We start from the raw sequence: 20,019 nt of genomic DNA, 5'->3' as shown, positions 1-20,019 counted from the left end.
TGGTATGGCCTGCCCTGCCTATGCTCCAGTTGGTATGGCTGCCCTGCTTATGCCCCCAGTTGGTATGGCCTGCCCTGCTTATGCCCCCAGTTGGTATGGCCTGCCCTGCCTATGCCCAGTGGTGTGGCCTGCCCTGCTTATGCACCACCAGGTATGGCCTGCCCTGCTTATGCCCCCAGTTGGTATGGCCTGCCCTGCTTATGCCCCCAGTTGGTATGGCCTGCCCTGCTTATGCCCCCAGTTGGTATGGCCTGCCCTGCCTATGCTCCCAGTTGGTGTGGCCTGCCCTGCTTATGCCCCCAGTTGGTATGGCCTGCCCTGCCTATGCTCCCAGTTGGTATGGCCTGCCCTGCCTATGCTCCCAGTTGGTGTGGCCTGCCCGTTGTGTCAGCTGGTTTGATGCCATCCTGAAGTTACCTATCTGCTCCATAACAGGCTGACACAGTAACTCTAGAATCATAGGAACATGAGACATCAGTGGCGTGAGGGCAGGTGGTACGGCAGAGTGTAGTAGTGTCTAAAGCCATTGCAATGTATAGACTAATCAAACATAATGATCATATATGGACAATATCAGGGGGCTACGCCCCTAAACATATGGGGTTTTTACAAATACTCGTAGAGGCAGAGTAGGACACAAGTTTCAAATGTGTTCAAGCCAAAAGACTGGAGAAGTCATGAGCAAAAACAGTTATTGGAGAGTCTTGCATGAGGTTAGGGAGGGAGGGAGGGAGGGAGGGAGGGAGGGAGGGAGGGAGGGAGGGAGGGAGGGAGGGAGGGAGGGAGGGAGGGAGGGAGGGAGGGAGGGAGGGAGGGAGGGAGGGAGGGAGGGAGGGAGGGGTAGTTGGCACTGCTCAGGATGACTATGTGAGAGAGTGATGAGAAAGACAGAAGCGGATGGAGGGATGGTCCTCCTCCTTCACAAACAACATGGGAAGGATGCCAGAGAGAGCAGATGGCAGAGAAGAGCGGGGGCACAGGGATGGCACAGAGACTGGTGGCTTCACGCTACACACCCACACACACTAACACACACACACACTTGCATAAACACGCATGTAACCAATTGTACCCCACACACACACACGCATGAGCCTGTGAGCTACCCTGTGGAGTGTTTTTCCCATGCCACATCCTGGGTGTGGAGCAGTCTGTAGGGAAAGCCGTATTGCTGAATCGACATCTCTGACTGAGTCTTCCTCTCTGTGCCAGGGACCTGGTGTCACGTCGGTATAAAGAGATTGGGAGACAGGCGCAGGAATACGTAATATTTGTTTTATTTACCCAAATTACAACGTGCCATGTAAAGGCACAGGGACCGAAGACCAAACAAACACGTACACAAAACACAGGGTTGAAACCCAATCAAAAGTACCTTGAATAAATACACAGGGACGAGACTCGTAACATACACATACACAATCATCTGCCCAATACATGCAGCACGAAAGCCACAACAACACAGCACAGGAACTCACATGACCGGACATTGGAACAATAATCGACAGCCCAATAGAAACCAAAGGGCACGTTTAAACAATTACAATCAGGGAAATGGTAACCACTTCCTGCATTTATATCTTTCTCTCTCTTCCTCTTTCTCTCTCTTCCTCTTTCTCTCTATTCCTCTTTCTATCTATTCCTCTTTCTCTCTCTTCCTCTTTCTCTCTATTCCTCTTTCTCTCTCTTTCTCTCTCTTCCTCTTTCTCTCTCTTCCTCTTTCTCTCTCTTCCTCTTTCTCTCTATTCCTCTTTCTCTCTATTCCTCTTTCTCTCTATTCCTCTTTCTCTCTATTCCTCTTTCTCTCTATTCCTCTTTCTCTCTATTCCTCTTTCTCTCTCTTCCTCTTTCTCTCTCTTCCTCTTCCTCTCTATTCCTCTTTCTCTCTCTTCCTCTTTCTCTCTATTCCTCTTTCTCTCTATTCCTCTTTCTCTCTCTTCCTCTTTCTCTCTCTTCCTCTTTCTCTCTCTTCCTCTTCCTCTCTATTCCTCTTTCTCTCTCATCCTCTTTCTCTCTATTCCTCTTTCTCTCTATTCCTCTTTCTCTCTATTCCTCTTTCCCTGTCATCCTATTTCTCTATATTCCTTTTTCGTCATCTCTCTCACTCCCTGTCTACCCAATAGAATTTAAATTATCGTTCTATTTATACTGAACCAAAATATAAACGCAACATGTAAAGTTTTGGTCCCATGTTTCAAGAACTGAAATATGGGACCCAAAAATGTTATTTCTCTCAAATGTTGTGCAGCACAATGCTACAGATGTCTCAAGTTTTGAGACAGCGTGCACATGGTATGCTATCTGCAGGAATGTCCACCAGAGTGTTGCCAGAGAATTTAATGTTTCTCTACCATACGCAACCTTCAACATCATTTTAGAGAATTTGGCAGTACGTCCAACCGGCCTCACAACCACAGACCACATGTTAGTGTCTCTGTACACAGTATGAGACCGTGCAATGTCAGAGAAGGCATTTTTAGGGCACAGCCTGTGTTACCCTGTCAGAACGCCGACTGGCACTCAGACACCCACATAAAAAAATTGTTTATACTATGGTATGAATACTGTAGTATTCACTGTAGTTGTATTTTACTGTAGTGTACTGTACTATTTACAATGTACTATAGTATAAAATAAGTAGTTAAAAAAGTGTACTACAGTATATACTATAGTAATTACTGTATTATTTTTTAAGTGTTTTGTTTAATTATTCAGCGCTTTTTATAACCTGTAGGGAACTAAATATATGGTGTATACTTGGCATCTAGATTTCTCACTTATGGGTGGCACAAATTGGGATATGAGGGAAGAGAATGGGCAGGTAATATGCGAATGAGATACAATACTATTTACTATAGTTTTTAAAAAGTAGTGTTTTTTGCAGACTGTGGTGTTTTTGCAGACATCTCTGTCTCTGTATTTACGACAGTGTTTTCTTGTGTATATTACTGTATTATTTAGTATAGTATTCTACAGTATACTACAACATTCTATAGCAAGTACTACACATGATCAAGGGATACTACAGTGGGGAGTATAGTTTATTACAGTTTACTACAGAATTCTATAGTAAGTACAGTAGTATTCTATAGTAAACTGTAGTATTTGTCCACACAGCATGCATACACCCAGTCTCAGACTAAGGTACAGTGCATGTACACAACTACAGTACATTACACAGACCTATAACTTAAGTCACTGAAGGCACTTTAGCTGCTTCCTGTTAGCCTCATCACCCCAGTCTACTGTGTGGCGCTTGGTCCCTGGGGTGGCTTTTCAGTGGTGGCAAAGTGGCCTCCGTATCTACACTGTTTGTGGACTATGTGGTCAAGCTCTGATCGTGTGTGTGTGTGTGTGTGTGCGTGTGTGTGTGTGTGTGTGTGTGTGTGTGTGTGTGTGTGTGTGTGTGTGTGTGTGTGTGTGTGTTAAAGTGAGATAGATGGAGAGAGATGTGATAAAAGGTGCATGTGTGTTCATTTTTTGAAGGTGTTTTCTCATCCAATATTTGCAGTACCATGTTATTATTTTCAGATGGAAACATTGCAGGGAACCATTATCTTACTGTGCAAGATCCATGAAAAATAACTCTGCATCTACACACACACACACACACACACCCTCCTCTCCTCTTTGATCACGCGCCACCTGTCTATCTCGGGAGTAAAGCAGACACCTATAGATGGAGAGTTGCATTAGCTAGTCTCTCTCCTCCTCTATCATTTCATCCCTCACCGTGCCTTGGCTATAAGGATCACCCCCAGTCAGCAGATATTAGCAGTCGTTTTCCACACTGCGCTGAAAACACAGGATCAAAATCCATAGCTGTCATCCAGGATCTACACTCATCTGCCACCCGTCTCTCTTTTTTTTTCTCTCTCTCTCTGTCTTTGTTTTTCTCTCTCTCTCGCACACACACACACACACACACACACACACACACACACACACACACACACACACACACACACACACACACACACACACACACACACACACACACACACACACACACACACACACACACACACACACACACTGACTGTGCAACGGGTCCTGAGCGTCGGCATCCTCCCTCCATCCTCAAAGGGGGGCTGCTGAGCTGAGAATGGGGAGAACGAGGGAATAAAGAGGGAGAGGAAAAAGAGGAGGGAGAATTTGTCTGAAGCCCATTTTAATTAGTGGATGCTGTTCCTCTCCCTGGGAGGCCACGCGTGGCTGTACTGCTGAATCGCCACCTCAACATCCGGCTAGGTCCTCATTATTATTCCCTCTTGTATGGATTTTGAGTCAGGCAATCTCTATGGGCTACTGTAGGCTATACTCTACGAACCATAAAGGTGAACGTTTGAAAGGATGAAATAGGCAATTAGGAAGACCTGTAGTTGCTTTGTTAAGCAGTGGAAACAGATTGAGAAAATGAAAACCAAAATGACTCCTATGTTTATGCAACCCTTTAAACAAATGTATGAATCACATTTCAAAAGTTATCATTGACAGTCTAGCGTAAAATGTATTTTTGCCTGTGCGGTATAAAAACCATACATGAAAGCAAAATAGCCTCAGAACTGCCTCAAACCATGGAGTCTCTGCCATGCAAAGCAGTAGACAGCGTCTTAATGGTTAAACATAATCCCAAACCCTTGACTCAGTGACACAGACTTACATCCCCAGCAGTGCCCTATGACCTTCGGCTCCATGATTTACACATGCTTCAGCGACCCCATGGAACACATTTGACTCTCACCCCAAGGAGTCATGACGTGCTTGTGGCGTCTAGTAATAGTGACACTATCGCACCACAGCCCCTGAGGGTGTGACCCTGTCTTCTTGCAGCGCTGATAGGTCCTGAACTCTCTTTCTCTTGGAGACAGGCTGTTGCTCCCCGAGGCGGCCCACAATGCTTTGCTGTGGCCCATTTAGACTCCCAGCCATGTCAGGATTCCTCTCGGTTAACGATGCCATGGTGCCGCCTGTGCTTGATTCGCAGCGGCCGTGCCACGCAACAGCCTAGTTTCTCATCTCATCTCTTGTGAGACGAGACTGAGACTTAGAGGAGACGTTGGTTCGGGAAGATCTGTGTAGAGACTCTCAGTTCCACTGTTTCAATGGTTCTATGTGTTGGGGAGAAAATGTGGCTCTGGGTCCAGTTGAGTTGGTCAAAGTACACCCATCTCTCCATACCCTAGTGGTCAAGCCAAAATGGAGAGCTTTACTTCTCCTTGCCAGTCTCTTAACCCTGAGTTAACTTGTGGGAATGATGCACTGCACTGCACTAAATAGCCGCTGATTAAATGGGTGCATTCATCGATTAGTGTGCATTAATCAGTGGGATTTACATAGGAATGCTGTGATAATTGATTCATCGACTATTGTTAATTGGGAAAAAGCTTATGAATGTAACACATCTCATCCATCCTGCTGACGGGTCCTCCACACTGTAAATGACATCCACATTAAACCAGACAAACAGGAGCTTCCAATACCGACCAAAACACCAAACTTTATACCGTCCACCTTGAGGACAGACATGGGGGAGGGAGTGATGGAGTGTGAGATAGATAGAGAATTACTGTGAGATAACAGAGAATGAACGAGAGAACAAGTGAGAGAATGACCTCCTCTGTTTATATGATCAGAGGTCGTTCTCCCATTGATCTCGGTGACAAAGGGAGAGCAACAAAAAGAGAAAGTGGATTCGCTCTTAAAATGAATTCCATTTTAATACCGCTGCTCTTATTAATGATTTGCCTTGTTTCTACGGAGATGAGTGAGGCTGGCTGACACGGCAGCAATGAGGTTTACATCCTCATTTAGCCCTAAGCCCTCTCCCCTAGCCTGTTTGCTGTCTTCATTACCTGGGCATTAGAAGATGGTCAAACGTCAGCATTAAGCAGCCTGCCAGTTAGGCGTACAAGTAGTAGAGCAACAGCAATATGTGGATTGAAGTGCCCATTAGCTATTAGCTAGCTAGCTACTTTAACCCAATCAGCCTGTCAGTTTGGTAAGTAGCATGTGGTAGAGCCATAGCATTATGGGGATTGAAGTACCCATTAGCTGCTAGCTAGCTGCAGTAGTGCTGCATGCTTTTACAGTACATTAGCTCCAAGGTAATGGGGCATTGGATAACCCATTAGCTACTAGCTAGCTACAGTAGGGTTACTGTGTATTAGCTTCAAGCTAATATGACCCATTGCATTGTTATCTGCCCCCAAACCTCTTTCTGGTGTTCTCTCAGGGTAGCAGGCACGATGAGACCTTCATTGTTATGGCCTGCTGTTTTGGCCTGATGTGTCCTCTGTGCTCCTTAGCGTTAGCCCTCATGCTCTCTTCTGGCCTCTTGTGCTCTTAGAGTTATCCCCCATGCTCTCTTCAGGCCTCTTGTGCCCCTTAGAGTTATCCCCCATGCTCTCTTCTGGCCTCTTGTGCCCCTTAGAGTTATCCCTCATGCTCTCTTCAGGCCTCTTGTGCCCCTTAGAGTTAGCCCCCATGCTCTCTTCTGGTCTCTTGTGCCCCTTAGAGTTAGCCCCCATGCTCTCTTCTGGCCTCTTGTGCCCCTTAGAGTTAGCCCCCATGCTCTCTTCAGGCCTCTTGTGCTCCTTAGAGTTATCCCCCATGCTCTCTTCAGGCCTCTTGTGCCCCTTAGAGTTATCCCTCATGCTCTCTTCAGGCCTCTTGTGCTCTTAGAGTTATCCCCCATGCTCTCTTCAGGCCTCTTGTGCCCCTTAGAGTTATCCCCCATGCTCTATTCAGGCCTCTTGTGCCCCTTAGAGTTATCCCCCATGCTCTCTTCTGGCCTCTTGTGCCCCTTAGAGTTATCCCTCATGCTCTCTTCAGGCCTCTTGTGCCCCTTAGAGTTATCCCCCATGCTCTCTTCAGGCCTCTTGTGCCCCTTAGAGTTATCCCTCATGCTCTCTTCAGGCCTCTTGTGCCCCTTAGAGTTATCCCCCATGCTCTCTTCAGGCCTCTTGTGCCCCTTAGAGTTATCCCTCATGCTCTCTTCAGGCCTCTTGTGCTCTTAGAGTTATCCCCTTCTGGACTCTTGTGGCTGGGGCAGATAAATAGCACATATCCCAGAGGAACAATTTCCCATGAATTATGCTCGGCAGGCTCCGAAAGTGTTCCAGTGGTACATCAAAATCTATTGTCCATTCGTTCTCTCTCTCTCTCTCTCTCTCTCTCTCTCTCTCTCCCGTTCTCTTGTTCATAAGCTCTCTCTCAAGCAGTTTATCTTAAACTCGTTCTCCTGTTCTCTCTCTCTGCAGTAGGGGACTTTGCCACATATTTACTTTTCAAATTGTGTGATTAAACGTCTCTCTATCCAATTCCGTGGCTTCAGACAAAAAGCCAGGGAGAAAGGTAACAACAGTTAATGGGAAAACGGTTATCCTGTTTTTGTGTGTGTGTGTGTGTGTGTGTGTGTGTGTGCGTGCGTGTATGTGCGTGTCGTGTGTGTTTGTGCATATGGGCTATCAATTGATAAAACCCTTTTTTCCCTCAAAACTAAATCATTTCACACACAACTGGGGGGGACAATCTCATTCCACCGAGCCACACTCCATTATCCACCAGGCACCTGCAGCCACCACGCATCGCCAGTCGCAAAAATAAACAGACAGATTTGTAATATTGGATTTTCTTCTTGCATAAATAAAACATCAGGCCTTAACAGTGTTGGATGGCCACTGCTTGATTTGTTGTTTTCCAACCAAACCAAATGTGCCCTTTAACCAGTTGTTACACAGTGGTAGTCAGGCTGTCGTACAGTAGCCTGCAGTAGGTCTTCAATGGAAGTGACTGGCTTCCTCGAGGCACTGTACTATTTGGGTTGGTTCCACCAGGCAGTGGAGTGGAAGAATCCCTCATTATGACTTTGTTTACGGACCCATTATTTTCCCTACTAATCACTGTTCTCTTTGCCTCGGTGATTGCCATCATGAAATACTGCGAGTTGCCCGTCGTCAGGGTTAACCTTTTGTTTCAGCCTCTTAGGCTGTGCTACTGTATTGCGTAGTCTAATTATTTAATTTCCTCTTCCCGTTGGTTAGTTTTTAATGTATTGCCCTTTTAGTAAAAGGAATTATCCTGCCTTGAATGTGTAAACATAGAGCCCTTCGCTGCAACTGTTAGCGCTAGCACAATTAGCCGTCGTCATGACATCGCTCATTCAAAACATAATAAGCATATTACACCTCAAGGACAGGCTGATTCAGTTCTGCTGACTTCATCAATAACCATCACTATTTTACTCTGTCACTCACTCACTCATTCCCTGCTACACTTGATATAATTGGTCCGTGTCATTGGAAAAACTACAAATAGTGCTGTGGCCCAATTGGTGAGAGAGAGAGGAAAGAAGTCACTACAGTAAATACGTCTTTAATAATCATTTCTCCCACCGACATATGTTGGTGCGTCAAACTGACATCTCCTGTGGCAGAGGAGAGGTGAGGGGAGGAGAGGAGAGGAGAGGAGAGGAGAGGAGAGGAGAGGAGAGGAGAGGAGAGGAGAGGAGAGGAGAGGAGAGGAGAGGAGAGGAGAGGAGAGGAGAGGAGAGGAGAGGAGAGGAGAGGAGAGGAGAGGAGAGGAGAGGAGAGGAGAGGAGAGGAGAGGAGAGGAGAGGAGAGGAGAGGAGAGGAGAAGTGAGTAGTATTATACTAGAGGGGAAGTGAGATGAGGGGAGTTGGGGATTCAATGCAGCTGAGCCACCTCATCCTCAGTCTGATCTACACTTACTCTACTCAGTCTGGCAAAGACTCATATGGCAATTACACAGCTCCACTAGTCCTACAGGCCATAGCTATAAATAGTTCTACCTCTCATCTCTGCTGTCCATGACCATATCCTCACTTTACCATGATAGGCTTGTTCAATAACTGCAACACCTAGCTTCCCTCCAGCTTAGTCTTTGATGGTATCCTGCTGTTCCTGTATGATTCTGGGTTGTCTGTTTATGAGTCTTTCTTCCTGGGTTAGAGGTTTTTATGTGACAGACATGGGAGACATGAAAGACATGGAAGACATGACATACATGACAGACATGACATACATGACATACATGACAGACATGACATACATGACAGACATGACATACATGACAGACATGGAAGACATGACATACATGACAGACATGACATACATGACAGACATGGAAGATATGACATACATGACAGACATGGAAGACATGACATACATGACAGACATGGAAGACATGACATACATGACAGACATGACATACATGACAGACATGACATACATGACAGACATGGAAGACATGACATACATGACATACATGGAAGACATGACAGACATGGAAGACATGACATACATGACAGAAATGACATACATGACAGACATGGAAGATATGACATACATGACAGACATGGAAGACATGACATACATGACAGACATGACATACATGACATACATGACAGACATGGAAGATATGACATACATGACAGACATGACATACATGACAGACATGGAAGATATGACATACATGACAGACATGGAAGACATGACAGACATGACATACATGACAGACATGGAAGATATGACATACATGACAGACATGGAAGACATGACAGACATGACAGACATGACAGACATGGAAGATATGACATACATGACAGACATGACATACATGACAGACATGGAAGATATGACATACATGACAGACATGGAAGACATGACAGACATGACATACATGACAGACATGGAAGATATGACATACATGACAGACATGGAAGACATGACAGACATGACATACATGACAGACATGGAAGATATGACATACATGACAGACATGGAAGACATGACAGACATGACATACATGACAGACATGACATACATGACAGACATGGAAGACATGACATACATGACATACATGACAGACATGGAAGACATGACATACATGACAGACATGGAAGATATGACATACATGACAGACATGGAAGACATGACAGACATGACATACATGACAGACATGGCAGACATGACAGACATGACATACATGACAGACATGGAAGACATGACATACATGACAGACATGGAAGACATGACATACATGACAGACATGACAGACATGACAGACATGACAGACATGGAAGACATGACAGACATGACATACATGACAGACATGGAAGACATGACATACATGACATACATGGAAGACATGATAGACATGGAAGACATGACAGACATGACAGACATTACATACATGACAGACATGACAGACATGACAGACATGGAAGACATGACAGACATGACAGACATGGAAGATATGACAGACATGACATACATGACAGACATGACAGACATGACAGACATGACAGACATGACATACATGACAGACATGACAAACATGACAGACATGACAGACATGGAAGACATGACAAACATGGAAGACATGACAGACATGGAAGACATGACAGACATGACAAACATTGAAGACATGACAGACATGGAAGACATGACAAACATGGAAGACATGACAGACATGCCTTCTAGTACAATACTACTCTGTACATGTATTGTGTGTGTGTGTGTGTGTGTGTGTGTGTGTGTGTGTGTGTGTGTGTGTGTGTGTGTACTGTAGCACATTTTTTATTTGTGTGAAAACTGTGTGTGTTTGTGCAGGTTATCTCCGTAAGCCGTGTACAGTATCTCATCTGAGGACTTGAGTCGCTGAGAGTGGCTGCTACAGTGTGCCACACCCTTTCTGATGGGTAGGTGACTCTAGCTCTCTCCCTCCAGGTAAAGGCCCCGAGACGGTCTTCGCCGGCCAAAAGCTCAACGACAACGAGTGGCACACGGTGAAAGTGGTACGCAGAGGAAAGAACCTCCAACTCTCTGTGGACAATGTGACGGTAGAAGGTCAGTGTCCACTCTCCACTGTCTGCCACTACCCCCCTGTTGGGTAGAATGGAGGGATGAAGGGGGTGAGAGGTGAGAGGAATGCAAGAGAGAGGGGATATGATTAGGCATGGGGCTAAAAATGACCCTGTGAAGTTATTCCTTAAGTTGCCAGTGTCAGTTTGAACCGGTTTGTGGTGGTCACAAACCGCCCCGAGAAGTCCTCTGGGGCTGACCATGTTTAGGACGGGGGTATTTGTAATAAGCCGCTTGGCCAAGCTCATTACTGTTCATTACTAGGAAGCGATAACATCATCAGAGCATGTAACCCACATATTCCATCCGTATACATATCATTACCTGGGCCTAAAGCTTGTCCTGATCAGGCCACATGGTTAGGAAAATGAGGAGGAACTCAGGCCTAGAATCCCAACATATTCCCCTGTCCTCTTTCACCCTCCAGGCCAAATGACAGGGGCCCACACCCGTCTGGAGTTCCACAACATTGAGACGGGCATCATGACAGAGCGTCGCTTCATCTCCGTGGTGCCCTCCAACTTCATCGGTCACCTCCAGGGCCTGACGGTCAACGGTGTGCCCTACCTGGACCAGTGCAAGAACGGCGACATCTCCTACTGTGAACTCAACGCTCGCTTCGGCATGCGCCACATCATCGCCGATCCGGTGACATTTCGAACGAAATCGAGCTACCTGGCGTTGGCTACTTTGCAGGCCTACGCCTCCATGCACCTCTTCTTCCAGTTTAAGACCACCACGTCGGACGGCCTGTTGCTCTTCAACTCGGGGGACGGCAGCGACTTCATCGTCGTGGAGCTGGTCAAAGGGTGAGTCTGGACCTCTGATTGGTCCTTACTGATAAGGACATGACATGAGGTTACCCTGAACAATGAAATGTGGTGAAGTTTAGATCATTCTTCCCACATGGCCTACCATTCCAAGTATGGCACATCTTAAACACACAATAAAGCATAAAACAATTATTTGTGTGAAAATATCGTAAGATGTAGATGAGGTGAAAATGATAAAGTCCTACATCCGTTCCACTAAGATAGAGCAGGGAGTTTGGGTAATACGGTACTGTGAATCAGAGCTGGTTGGAGGCAGTTCCCTCTATTTCTCAGGGAGCATTAATAATCACTTTGGTTTATAGCTCCATGAATGGACAGAACAGGCTATAATTATGGGGAGGAAATAGAAGCTGGAGAACATATTCCACCAGACGCCCATCCAGCTGTACACACAATCCGTATACCCCATAATGTAAACAGACTGAACGAAAGCTATTTAATTGGCCTTAAAATTGTAATTTACTTGTTAAAACTCTGAATGAAGGCTTTGAAGAAAAGGAACCCTGAAATAGCTGGAATAGCTGGCTCTGATTGGTGCGTTAGATTCCCTGCTGTCGCCAGCCTATTCATCCAGTCCTCGTTGTGTTGCATGTATCTCCCTTCACCTCTTCCTCCACGCCTGGTATTGTTACGACACAAAGGAGCCCAAACTTCTCTTTCAGCACACACAAAGACAAGGCAAAGGGTGAAAACACATTCGATAAACATTGCTCAGGCAAACCAGTCATCACCAGATGACACAAAAGCAAATCATTTTGCGCATGAACAAGCTATGCCACCATGTCCGCCTCAGGGCAAACAGGAGGGAAACGTTTCTTTCAGAGTGTCTCAGAGGAAAAATGACTTATTTACATTTCAAAGTATATATTTTCTGAGAAGCTGTATATTACTGAATGTGAGGTAGGGTCATCTACTGCTGGAGGCTGTGTGAAAGGATACTGTTTAAATATAATATGGGTTGGACTGACTCACCCTGTCACCTTGAACTCCGGGCTCCTCCATTGAACAGCCTTAACTATACTGAAAGGACTGCATGGCATCTCCATGGAGTTGTTCAAAACACAACACTTTTTTTCAAAAGACCCAGGGACATTTTTCAAAAGAGCCAAACACCAAATTCTTCAGCATGCTTGGCGAGATCTGCCTCTCTCTGGTTTACACTTATTTCAAAGAACTTTGTTCTGTGGGTGACATTTTGATTTTGTTTTGGTCACACTGACTGAATGTGATGGATGAGGTGTCACAAACACACACACACACACACACACACACACACACACACACACACACACACACACACACACACACACACACACACACACACACACACACACACACACACACATACACATACACATACACATACACACACACACACACACACACACACACTCACACACACACACACACACACACTCACACACACACACACACACACACACACACACACACACACACACACACACACACACACACACACACACACACACACACACACACACACACACACACACATACACATACACATACACACACACACACCTACAGTCGTTTACTAAACGTCTCTTACGACCTGTGTTTATAGTTACGTCCATTACGTCTTTGACCTCGGCAACGGACCGTCACTGATGAAGGGCAACTCGGACAAGCCGCTCAGTGACAACCAGTGGCACAACGTGGTGGTCTCCCGGGACGCCAACAACGTGCACACGCTCAAGATCGACTCCCGCACCGTCACCCAGCACTCCAATGGAGCCCGCAACCTGGACCTCAAAGGTAAGGGCCACTATTCTATATCCCATTTTCCATAGGCAACTGCTGTAGTTCAAGGGTCCTCCTTGGCTCTGCTACTAATCAAGTTTGGTTCCTCTCTCTCTGGTTCTCCTTAGCTTTCAGTGAGTTACTCAGAGATTCCACTGTGTTTTTAATAGTGTTCCCGTAGCATGCACAGTCAGAAATATTCAACCAGAGAATGCTCACTGAGCCAACCAGCTGTGACATATGAAAGATAGCCCAATCTTGGCATGACTCTCTGGGGAACGATCTTCACACACACTCAGCCGGTCCATTCACATGACCCGTGGCTGTCTCTCAGTAAGACAGTCTTTCATGTACTGTCACACCAACGATGAGAAGACAAGTCTCTGTGTCTGTAATGTGTGTACGATGAGACTTGGACTCTGTACTGTCTACCTGTGCTGTGCATGTGTGTGGGGACCTTTCTGCCCCCTTCGAGGATGCTAAGAATGTGCACATGCCCATACGTGCGCACAGTTATTTATGCATTTTTATTCTGTTTGTTCAGCTTTCAAATGCATGACCGCTCAGGAGGCTTGGTGTTCAGGTTAGGCAGAGTAGAGAAACCCGATCCCAGTGCCAATAACAAATCCGCCCGCCAAACAACAGTGGACAGGAGGCAGAATTAAACCAAACAAAAGGCTGGCAGCCAGCCCGCCGCGCCAACCAACCCTCTTCACCTTGAAATATGATCCTCTCCTTCAGCCGCTGTCGGCATCGCCGGACGCTCGGCACAATTTCCCCAGCCAATCAGTACCTCCTAATATCAACTAAAACCCCTGCGCCTCCGAAGAGATTGAAAGGGAAAAATAACAACAATATCGACAAAAACAAACCCCACATATTCCTCTTCCTCCCAGTAGACGTGTGTCTAGTTGTAATTCTGCTGGCTGTCCCACGGTGGGAAAACAAAGTACCCCAGGTACACTTGACTTTTATCAGAGACGTGATCACAACGATCAACAAAGGCTTTTAGGAGAGAAGCCTCTGTTTCTTCCACCAGGGGCGGGCTTAGGAAGTAGAGGGGCCCTTAGGAAGTAGAGGGGCCCTTAGGATGTAGAGGGGCCCATAGGAAGTAGAGGGGCCCTTTGGAAGTAGAGGGGCCCCTAGGAAGTAGAGGGGCCCTTAGGATGTAGAGGGGGAAGTAGAGGGGCCCTTAGGATGTAGAGGGGCCCTTAGGATGTAGAGGAGGAAGTTGAGGGGCCCTTAGGATGTAGAGGGGGAAGTAGAGGGGCCCTTAGGATGTAGAGGGGCCCTTAGGATGTAGAGTGGCCCTTAGGATGTAGAGGGGGAAGTAGAGGGGCCCTTAGGATGTAGAGGTGTAGAGGGGCCCTTAGGATGTAGAGGGGCCCTTAGGATGTAGAGGGGCCCTTAGGAAGTAGAGGGGCCCTTCGGAAGTAGAGGGGCCCTTAGGATGTAGAGGGGGAAGTAGAGGGGTCCTTAGGATGTAGGGTGTAGAGGGGCCCTTAGGATGTAGAGGGGCCCTTAGGATGTAGAGTGGCCCTTAGGAAGTAGATGGGCCCTTAGGAAGTAGAGGGGCCCTTAGGATGTAGAGGGGCCCTTAGGAAGTAGAGGGGCCCTGAGGATGTAGAGGGGAAAGTAGAGGGGCCCTTAGGATGTAGAGGGGCCCTGAGGATGTAGAGGGGAAAGTAGAGGGGCCCTTAGGATGTAGAGGTGTAGAAGGACCCTTAGGATGTAGAGGGGCCCTTAGGATGTAGAGTGGCCCTTAGGAAGTAGAGGGACCCTTAGGAAGTAGAGGGGCCCTTAGGATGTAGAGGGGCCCTTAAGAAGTAGATGGGCCCTGAGGATGTAGAGGGGAAAGTAGAGGGGCCCTTAGGATGTAGAGGGGCCCTGAGGATGTAGAGGGACCCTTAGGAAGTAGAGGGACCCTTAGGAAGTAGAGGGGCCCTTAGGATGTAGAGGGGCCCTTAGGAAGTAGAGGGACCCTTAGGAAGTAGAGGGGCCCTTAGGATGTAGAGGGGCCCTTAAGAAGTAGATGGGCCCTTAGGAAGTAGAGGGGCCCTTAGGATGTAGAGGGGCCCTTAAGAAGTAGATGGGCCCTCCCAGTGGGTGCTGGCGGATCTGAGAGGTCAAAAGATAAAAAGCCAACCAGAGCTTTTATAAGGCTTATTGATGGGGTACGTCCTCTCTCTGCCAGTACCTTTGTCTGCAGGGCCTGCTGGTGCCATAAAATTGGCTGTGTTAATCATGAGTTGGTTTTAACTGACTGGCGCAGTACCAGGAACCTTATATTAAGAGGGATGGCGGGGACAGTGATTACACATACCCCTGGATGTAGTTGATAAGGAAGAAGAGGCCCGTGGAAAGTGGACGGCAATACGTAGGTTTAAACCGCAGGATATGAACTTGGGTCTCCCATGGGAGCAACCAACATCATAGACTGTTAGACCAAGAGGACAGTCCATTTTTGGGCTGAGGGTAGACACTGTTTTTGAAGTGCTCAGGCGGTGCAACCTCATCACGTGCCCATGACTGACTCATGTCCGCTATATGGAGAGCCTGTATAGTTTCTACAGTGTGCTATCAGACTCGTAGATTAAACACTCTCTTTCCCTCTATCATATCCATGCTTTCTTTGTAGCATATCTGCCCCAATGATCTTCTAATGGAATGATAGACTGCATCTCTATCTTATTTCGATGGACTTTGTAAAAAAAAAGCTGTTCTTGATTGATGACCAGTATCTATGATAGAGTGACAGCTGTTCATGTCAGGCGAGAGGCAGACTTGGGAGCCAGGGAGAGCATGGAAACAAGATGAGAGTCAAAAGATGAGAAATTACTCACAGCCTCAAACTGGGAAAGAGTATCTCACAGTCTAAAATAGATGAATAGTGTAAAATAGTCCCGTCTCAATCAAGTGAACTGACCTGACAACACAGTAAAGGTGTAAGCAATCTGCTTTTCACCTCTCCAGTCCTTTCATATCAGTGCAGATGAAGTCGAGGAGGAGAAGGAGACTATTGATCGGCTGCCACAAATGAAGCGTGTGTCGTCAACAAGCCTCTTGGCCTCCAGCTACAGGCCCCACGTCGCAAACACTTCTATTTGCATATTTCAAAATGTGTGAAACGATTTGCCTCTGTAAAAGAAACAGAAGGCCCAGGCAATTTGTGAAGAAGAAGGGGGCGGCCATTTTCTGCTTTTTATTGCCAACCGACTTGGTGAGTGTTCTTCCGAGGCGTTACTATAAACACTGAATCCACACGTCTGTAGAAACCATGACTTTTCACTATCATCACTGTTACTATCACCATCATCACTATCACTACCACCATCATCACTATCACTACCACCATCATCACTATCATCACTATCACGACTATCACTGTCACCACTGTCACTATCACCACTATCACCACTATCACTATCATCACTATCACCATCATCACTATCACTACCACCATCATCACTATCACTACCACCATCATCACTATCACTACCACCATCATCACTATCACTATCACCATCATCACTAGCACTACCACCATCATCACTATCACTACCACAATCATTACTATCACTACCACATCATCACTATCACCACTATCACTATCACCACTATCGCTATCATCACTATCACAATTATCACTATCGCTACCACCATCATCACTTTCACTATCATCACTATCACTACCACCATCATCACTATCACTACCACCATCATCACTATCACTACCACCAGCATCACTATCACTACCACCGTCATCACTATCACTACCACCATCATCACTATCACTATCATCACTATCACCACTATCACTATCATCACTATCACTATCATCACTATCATCACTATCACTTTCACTAAGGGATGGTTCTAGATTTACAGAATGGGTCCCTGGAGGAAAATGGCCATCCTTTTTCAACTTCAGTCAAGGGGAGGGTCATGTCATTTGTAATTGATGAAATGTCAATGTTTCTCAGTATTTTAGAATTAGTAGCTTATTAGGCTATGCCTGATGCCATCCCTCATTTCTGATTCTCTGCTGGGTGTGAAATATCAAGTGAGCCTATAGGCTATTTAGTGTGGCCTCAATCACATGATCCATAGCAAATAGGCTACAGGCTACAAAGTGCATGCTCAGAGAAGCACAGAGCAAAGGTATATTTCTAAGATAGTCGCTGGGATGGTGTAGATAAAACTAGGCTGTATTAAACACCGTGATGGATATTACAACCCTGAGCCCGGGCCTGCTATGTTCTTGCTGATGAAAAACGTTTTGTTGTGTACTGCCTAACAATGGCTGTGCTGTGTAGGCTTACCGTGGCAGTTCAGGAGGAGTCAAAGGCTTCTTCCAAATGTTTTTATTTATTAAGCCTAGTCCAAGAAATTCCCTATCTTGTGCACAGACTAGCCTATAGTCTATGTTCTGTTCTGTTCAGTTTGAGAAGGAGGACTGGGGGTCAACTTTGATAGCTTGCTACTACTATAATAGATTTGATTAAAAGCAATATGTTTCTTGCCCATGATGTAGGCCTATTTATCAGGGTTATCGACCTCACAATAAGCCAGATTAGAGTAATTTACATTGTGGTGCTGAAACTTGAAGCAGCAGCCAAGGCACAATCAATCGGAAATGGACAATTCACGGTGCTGAAAGTAGGCACATTCGAGTAGGCATAACTCATTTCAACAGTCTTCATTTTATTTAGACTATACTAACAACAAGAGGACCTTGGGTTGGAGCCTATTTTTTCCTATTTAAGGAACGGTAGGCCTATTCTGTCTGGGGTGGAAAGGTAGGCCTACTCTGTCTGGGGTGGAAAGGTAGGCCTACTCTGTCTGGGGTGGAAAGGTAGGCCTATTCTGTCTGGGGTGGAAAGGTAGGCCTACTCTGTCTGGGGTGGAAAGGTAGGCCTATTCTGTCTGGGGTGGAAAGGTAGGCCTACTCTGTCTGGGGTGGAAAGGTAGGCCTATTCTGTCTGGGGTGGAAAGGTAGGCCTACTCTGTCTGGGGTGGAAAGGTAGGCCTATTCTGTCTGGGGTGGAAAGGTAGGCCTACTCTGTCTGGGGTGGAAAGGTAGGCCTACTCTGTCTGGGGTGGAAAGGTAGGCCTACTCTGTCTGGGGTGGAAAGGTAGGCCTACTCTGTCTGGGGTGGAAAGGTAGGCCTACTCTGTCTAGGGTGGAAAGGTAGGCCTATTCTGTCTGGGGTGGAAAGGTAGGCCTACTCTGTCTGGGGTGGAAAGGTAGGTCTACTCTGTCTGGGGTGGAAAGGTAGGCCTACTCTGTCTGGGGTGGAAAGGTAGGCCTACTCTGTCTGGGGTGGAAAGGTAGGCCTACTCTGTCTAGGGTGGAAAGGTATGCCTACTCTGTCTGGGGTGGAAAGGTAGGCCTACTCTGTCTGGGGTGGAAAGGTAGGCCTACTCTGTCTGGGGTGGAAAGGTAGGCCTACTCTGTCTGGGGTGGAAAGGTAGGTCTACTCTGTCTGGGGTGGAAAGGTAGGCCTACTCTGTCTGGGGTGGAAAGGTAGGCCTACTCTGTCTGGGGTGGAAAGGTAGGCCTACTCTGTCTGGGGTGGAAAGGTCTGCCTAACTTTTGAAAGTATCATGCTCAGATTTCTAATGAATTCTCAGATTAAATTATTTGCAAACAGGGACAGTTTCCCTGTAAACAAGACAAATTGATTTGGCATTGGAGAAATATGATAAGCTGAACACAGACCTATCTCTAAGACCTATCTCTCTGTCCATTATTAGCCTGTAATTCCGGTAATTTGTATGATATTAAAACATTTCTGCTAATGTCTAAAATAGAATTGCATGAAATGTTTATAAAAGGCATTTTTTTCTCTGACCTGTAAATACGATGATAGATTCATGCAATGCTTTTACTGAAGGAGATCTTTCCACCCCTACTCTTTTCCACAGTGGTGTGCGAACCCACAACTTTCTGGCCAGCAGCCCTGTACGCTATAAACATTTCTGCGTTGCCATGTAATGCTTACAGGACGAAAAACCGTTTTTAAAACGACATATCTAAGGCTCTGGTCTGTCCAAGAAGTGATGGTAAATGGTCGACATGTTCTCTGTTATCCACTTTGTTTTAATTCTTATTTTGGGTGTAGGGGAAGGTCACCTTTTTTTCAAGTTTTCAAGGAGGGTTTAAGTCAAATATATTTTGCTGAAGGGAGGGCCATCCATTTTCATTTGGGAGGAGTCTGATTTTCTTATGAATAACATTCACAGGCTTTGTGTGTTGTTTTAGTTTTACTTTATTTATCTGCTGAGGGGATATAGCCTGCAGCGCTAGTGGGAAGAGCAATAGTTGTATGTCTTGATTCCGAGGACCTTTACTGGGGAGTGATGTCTCTATCCACAATCCCCTAGTCTAATTGTATATTCAGACGGTGCTCTGAAGTCCTCGGCCAATTCCCCAACTGAGACGTCGGCAACTCCCATCTCTATCCAATACACCTAGAGACACACACACACATATACACACACACACACACACACACACACACACACACACACACAC

General features: G+C 46.2%; 1 protein-coding gene across 10 annotated transcripts in view; it reads left to right on the top strand.

Moving 5' to 3' along the window:
- The window catches only part of LOC109896506 (neurexin-2), a 1,132,408-nt gene that overhangs the window by 622,141 nt on the left and 490,248 nt on the right, over positions 1-20,019 (top strand). For all 10 annotated transcript variants that reach the window (XM_031832475.1, XM_031832476.1, XM_031832477.1 and 7 more), the window contains 3 exons: positions 10,753-10,872; positions 11,315-11,696; positions 13,306-13,496. In XM_031832475.1, the coding sequence (XP_031688335.1) occupies positions 10,753-10,872; positions 11,315-11,696; positions 13,306-13,496 (693 nt within the window). The remainder of the gene's footprint in view (positions 1-10,752; positions 10,873-11,314; positions 11,697-13,305; positions 13,497-20,019) is intronic.

Source organism: Oncorhynchus kisutch, linkage group LG9 (assembly GCF_002021735.2).
Source record: "Oncorhynchus kisutch isolate 150728-3 linkage group LG9, Okis_V2, whole genome shotgun sequence".
NCBI lineage: Eukaryota > Metazoa > Chordata > Actinopteri > Salmoniformes > Salmonidae > Oncorhynchus > Oncorhynchus kisutch.
Note: the sequence above shows the minus strand (reverse complement) of the source record. Positions and strands in the feature narration are given on the sequence as shown.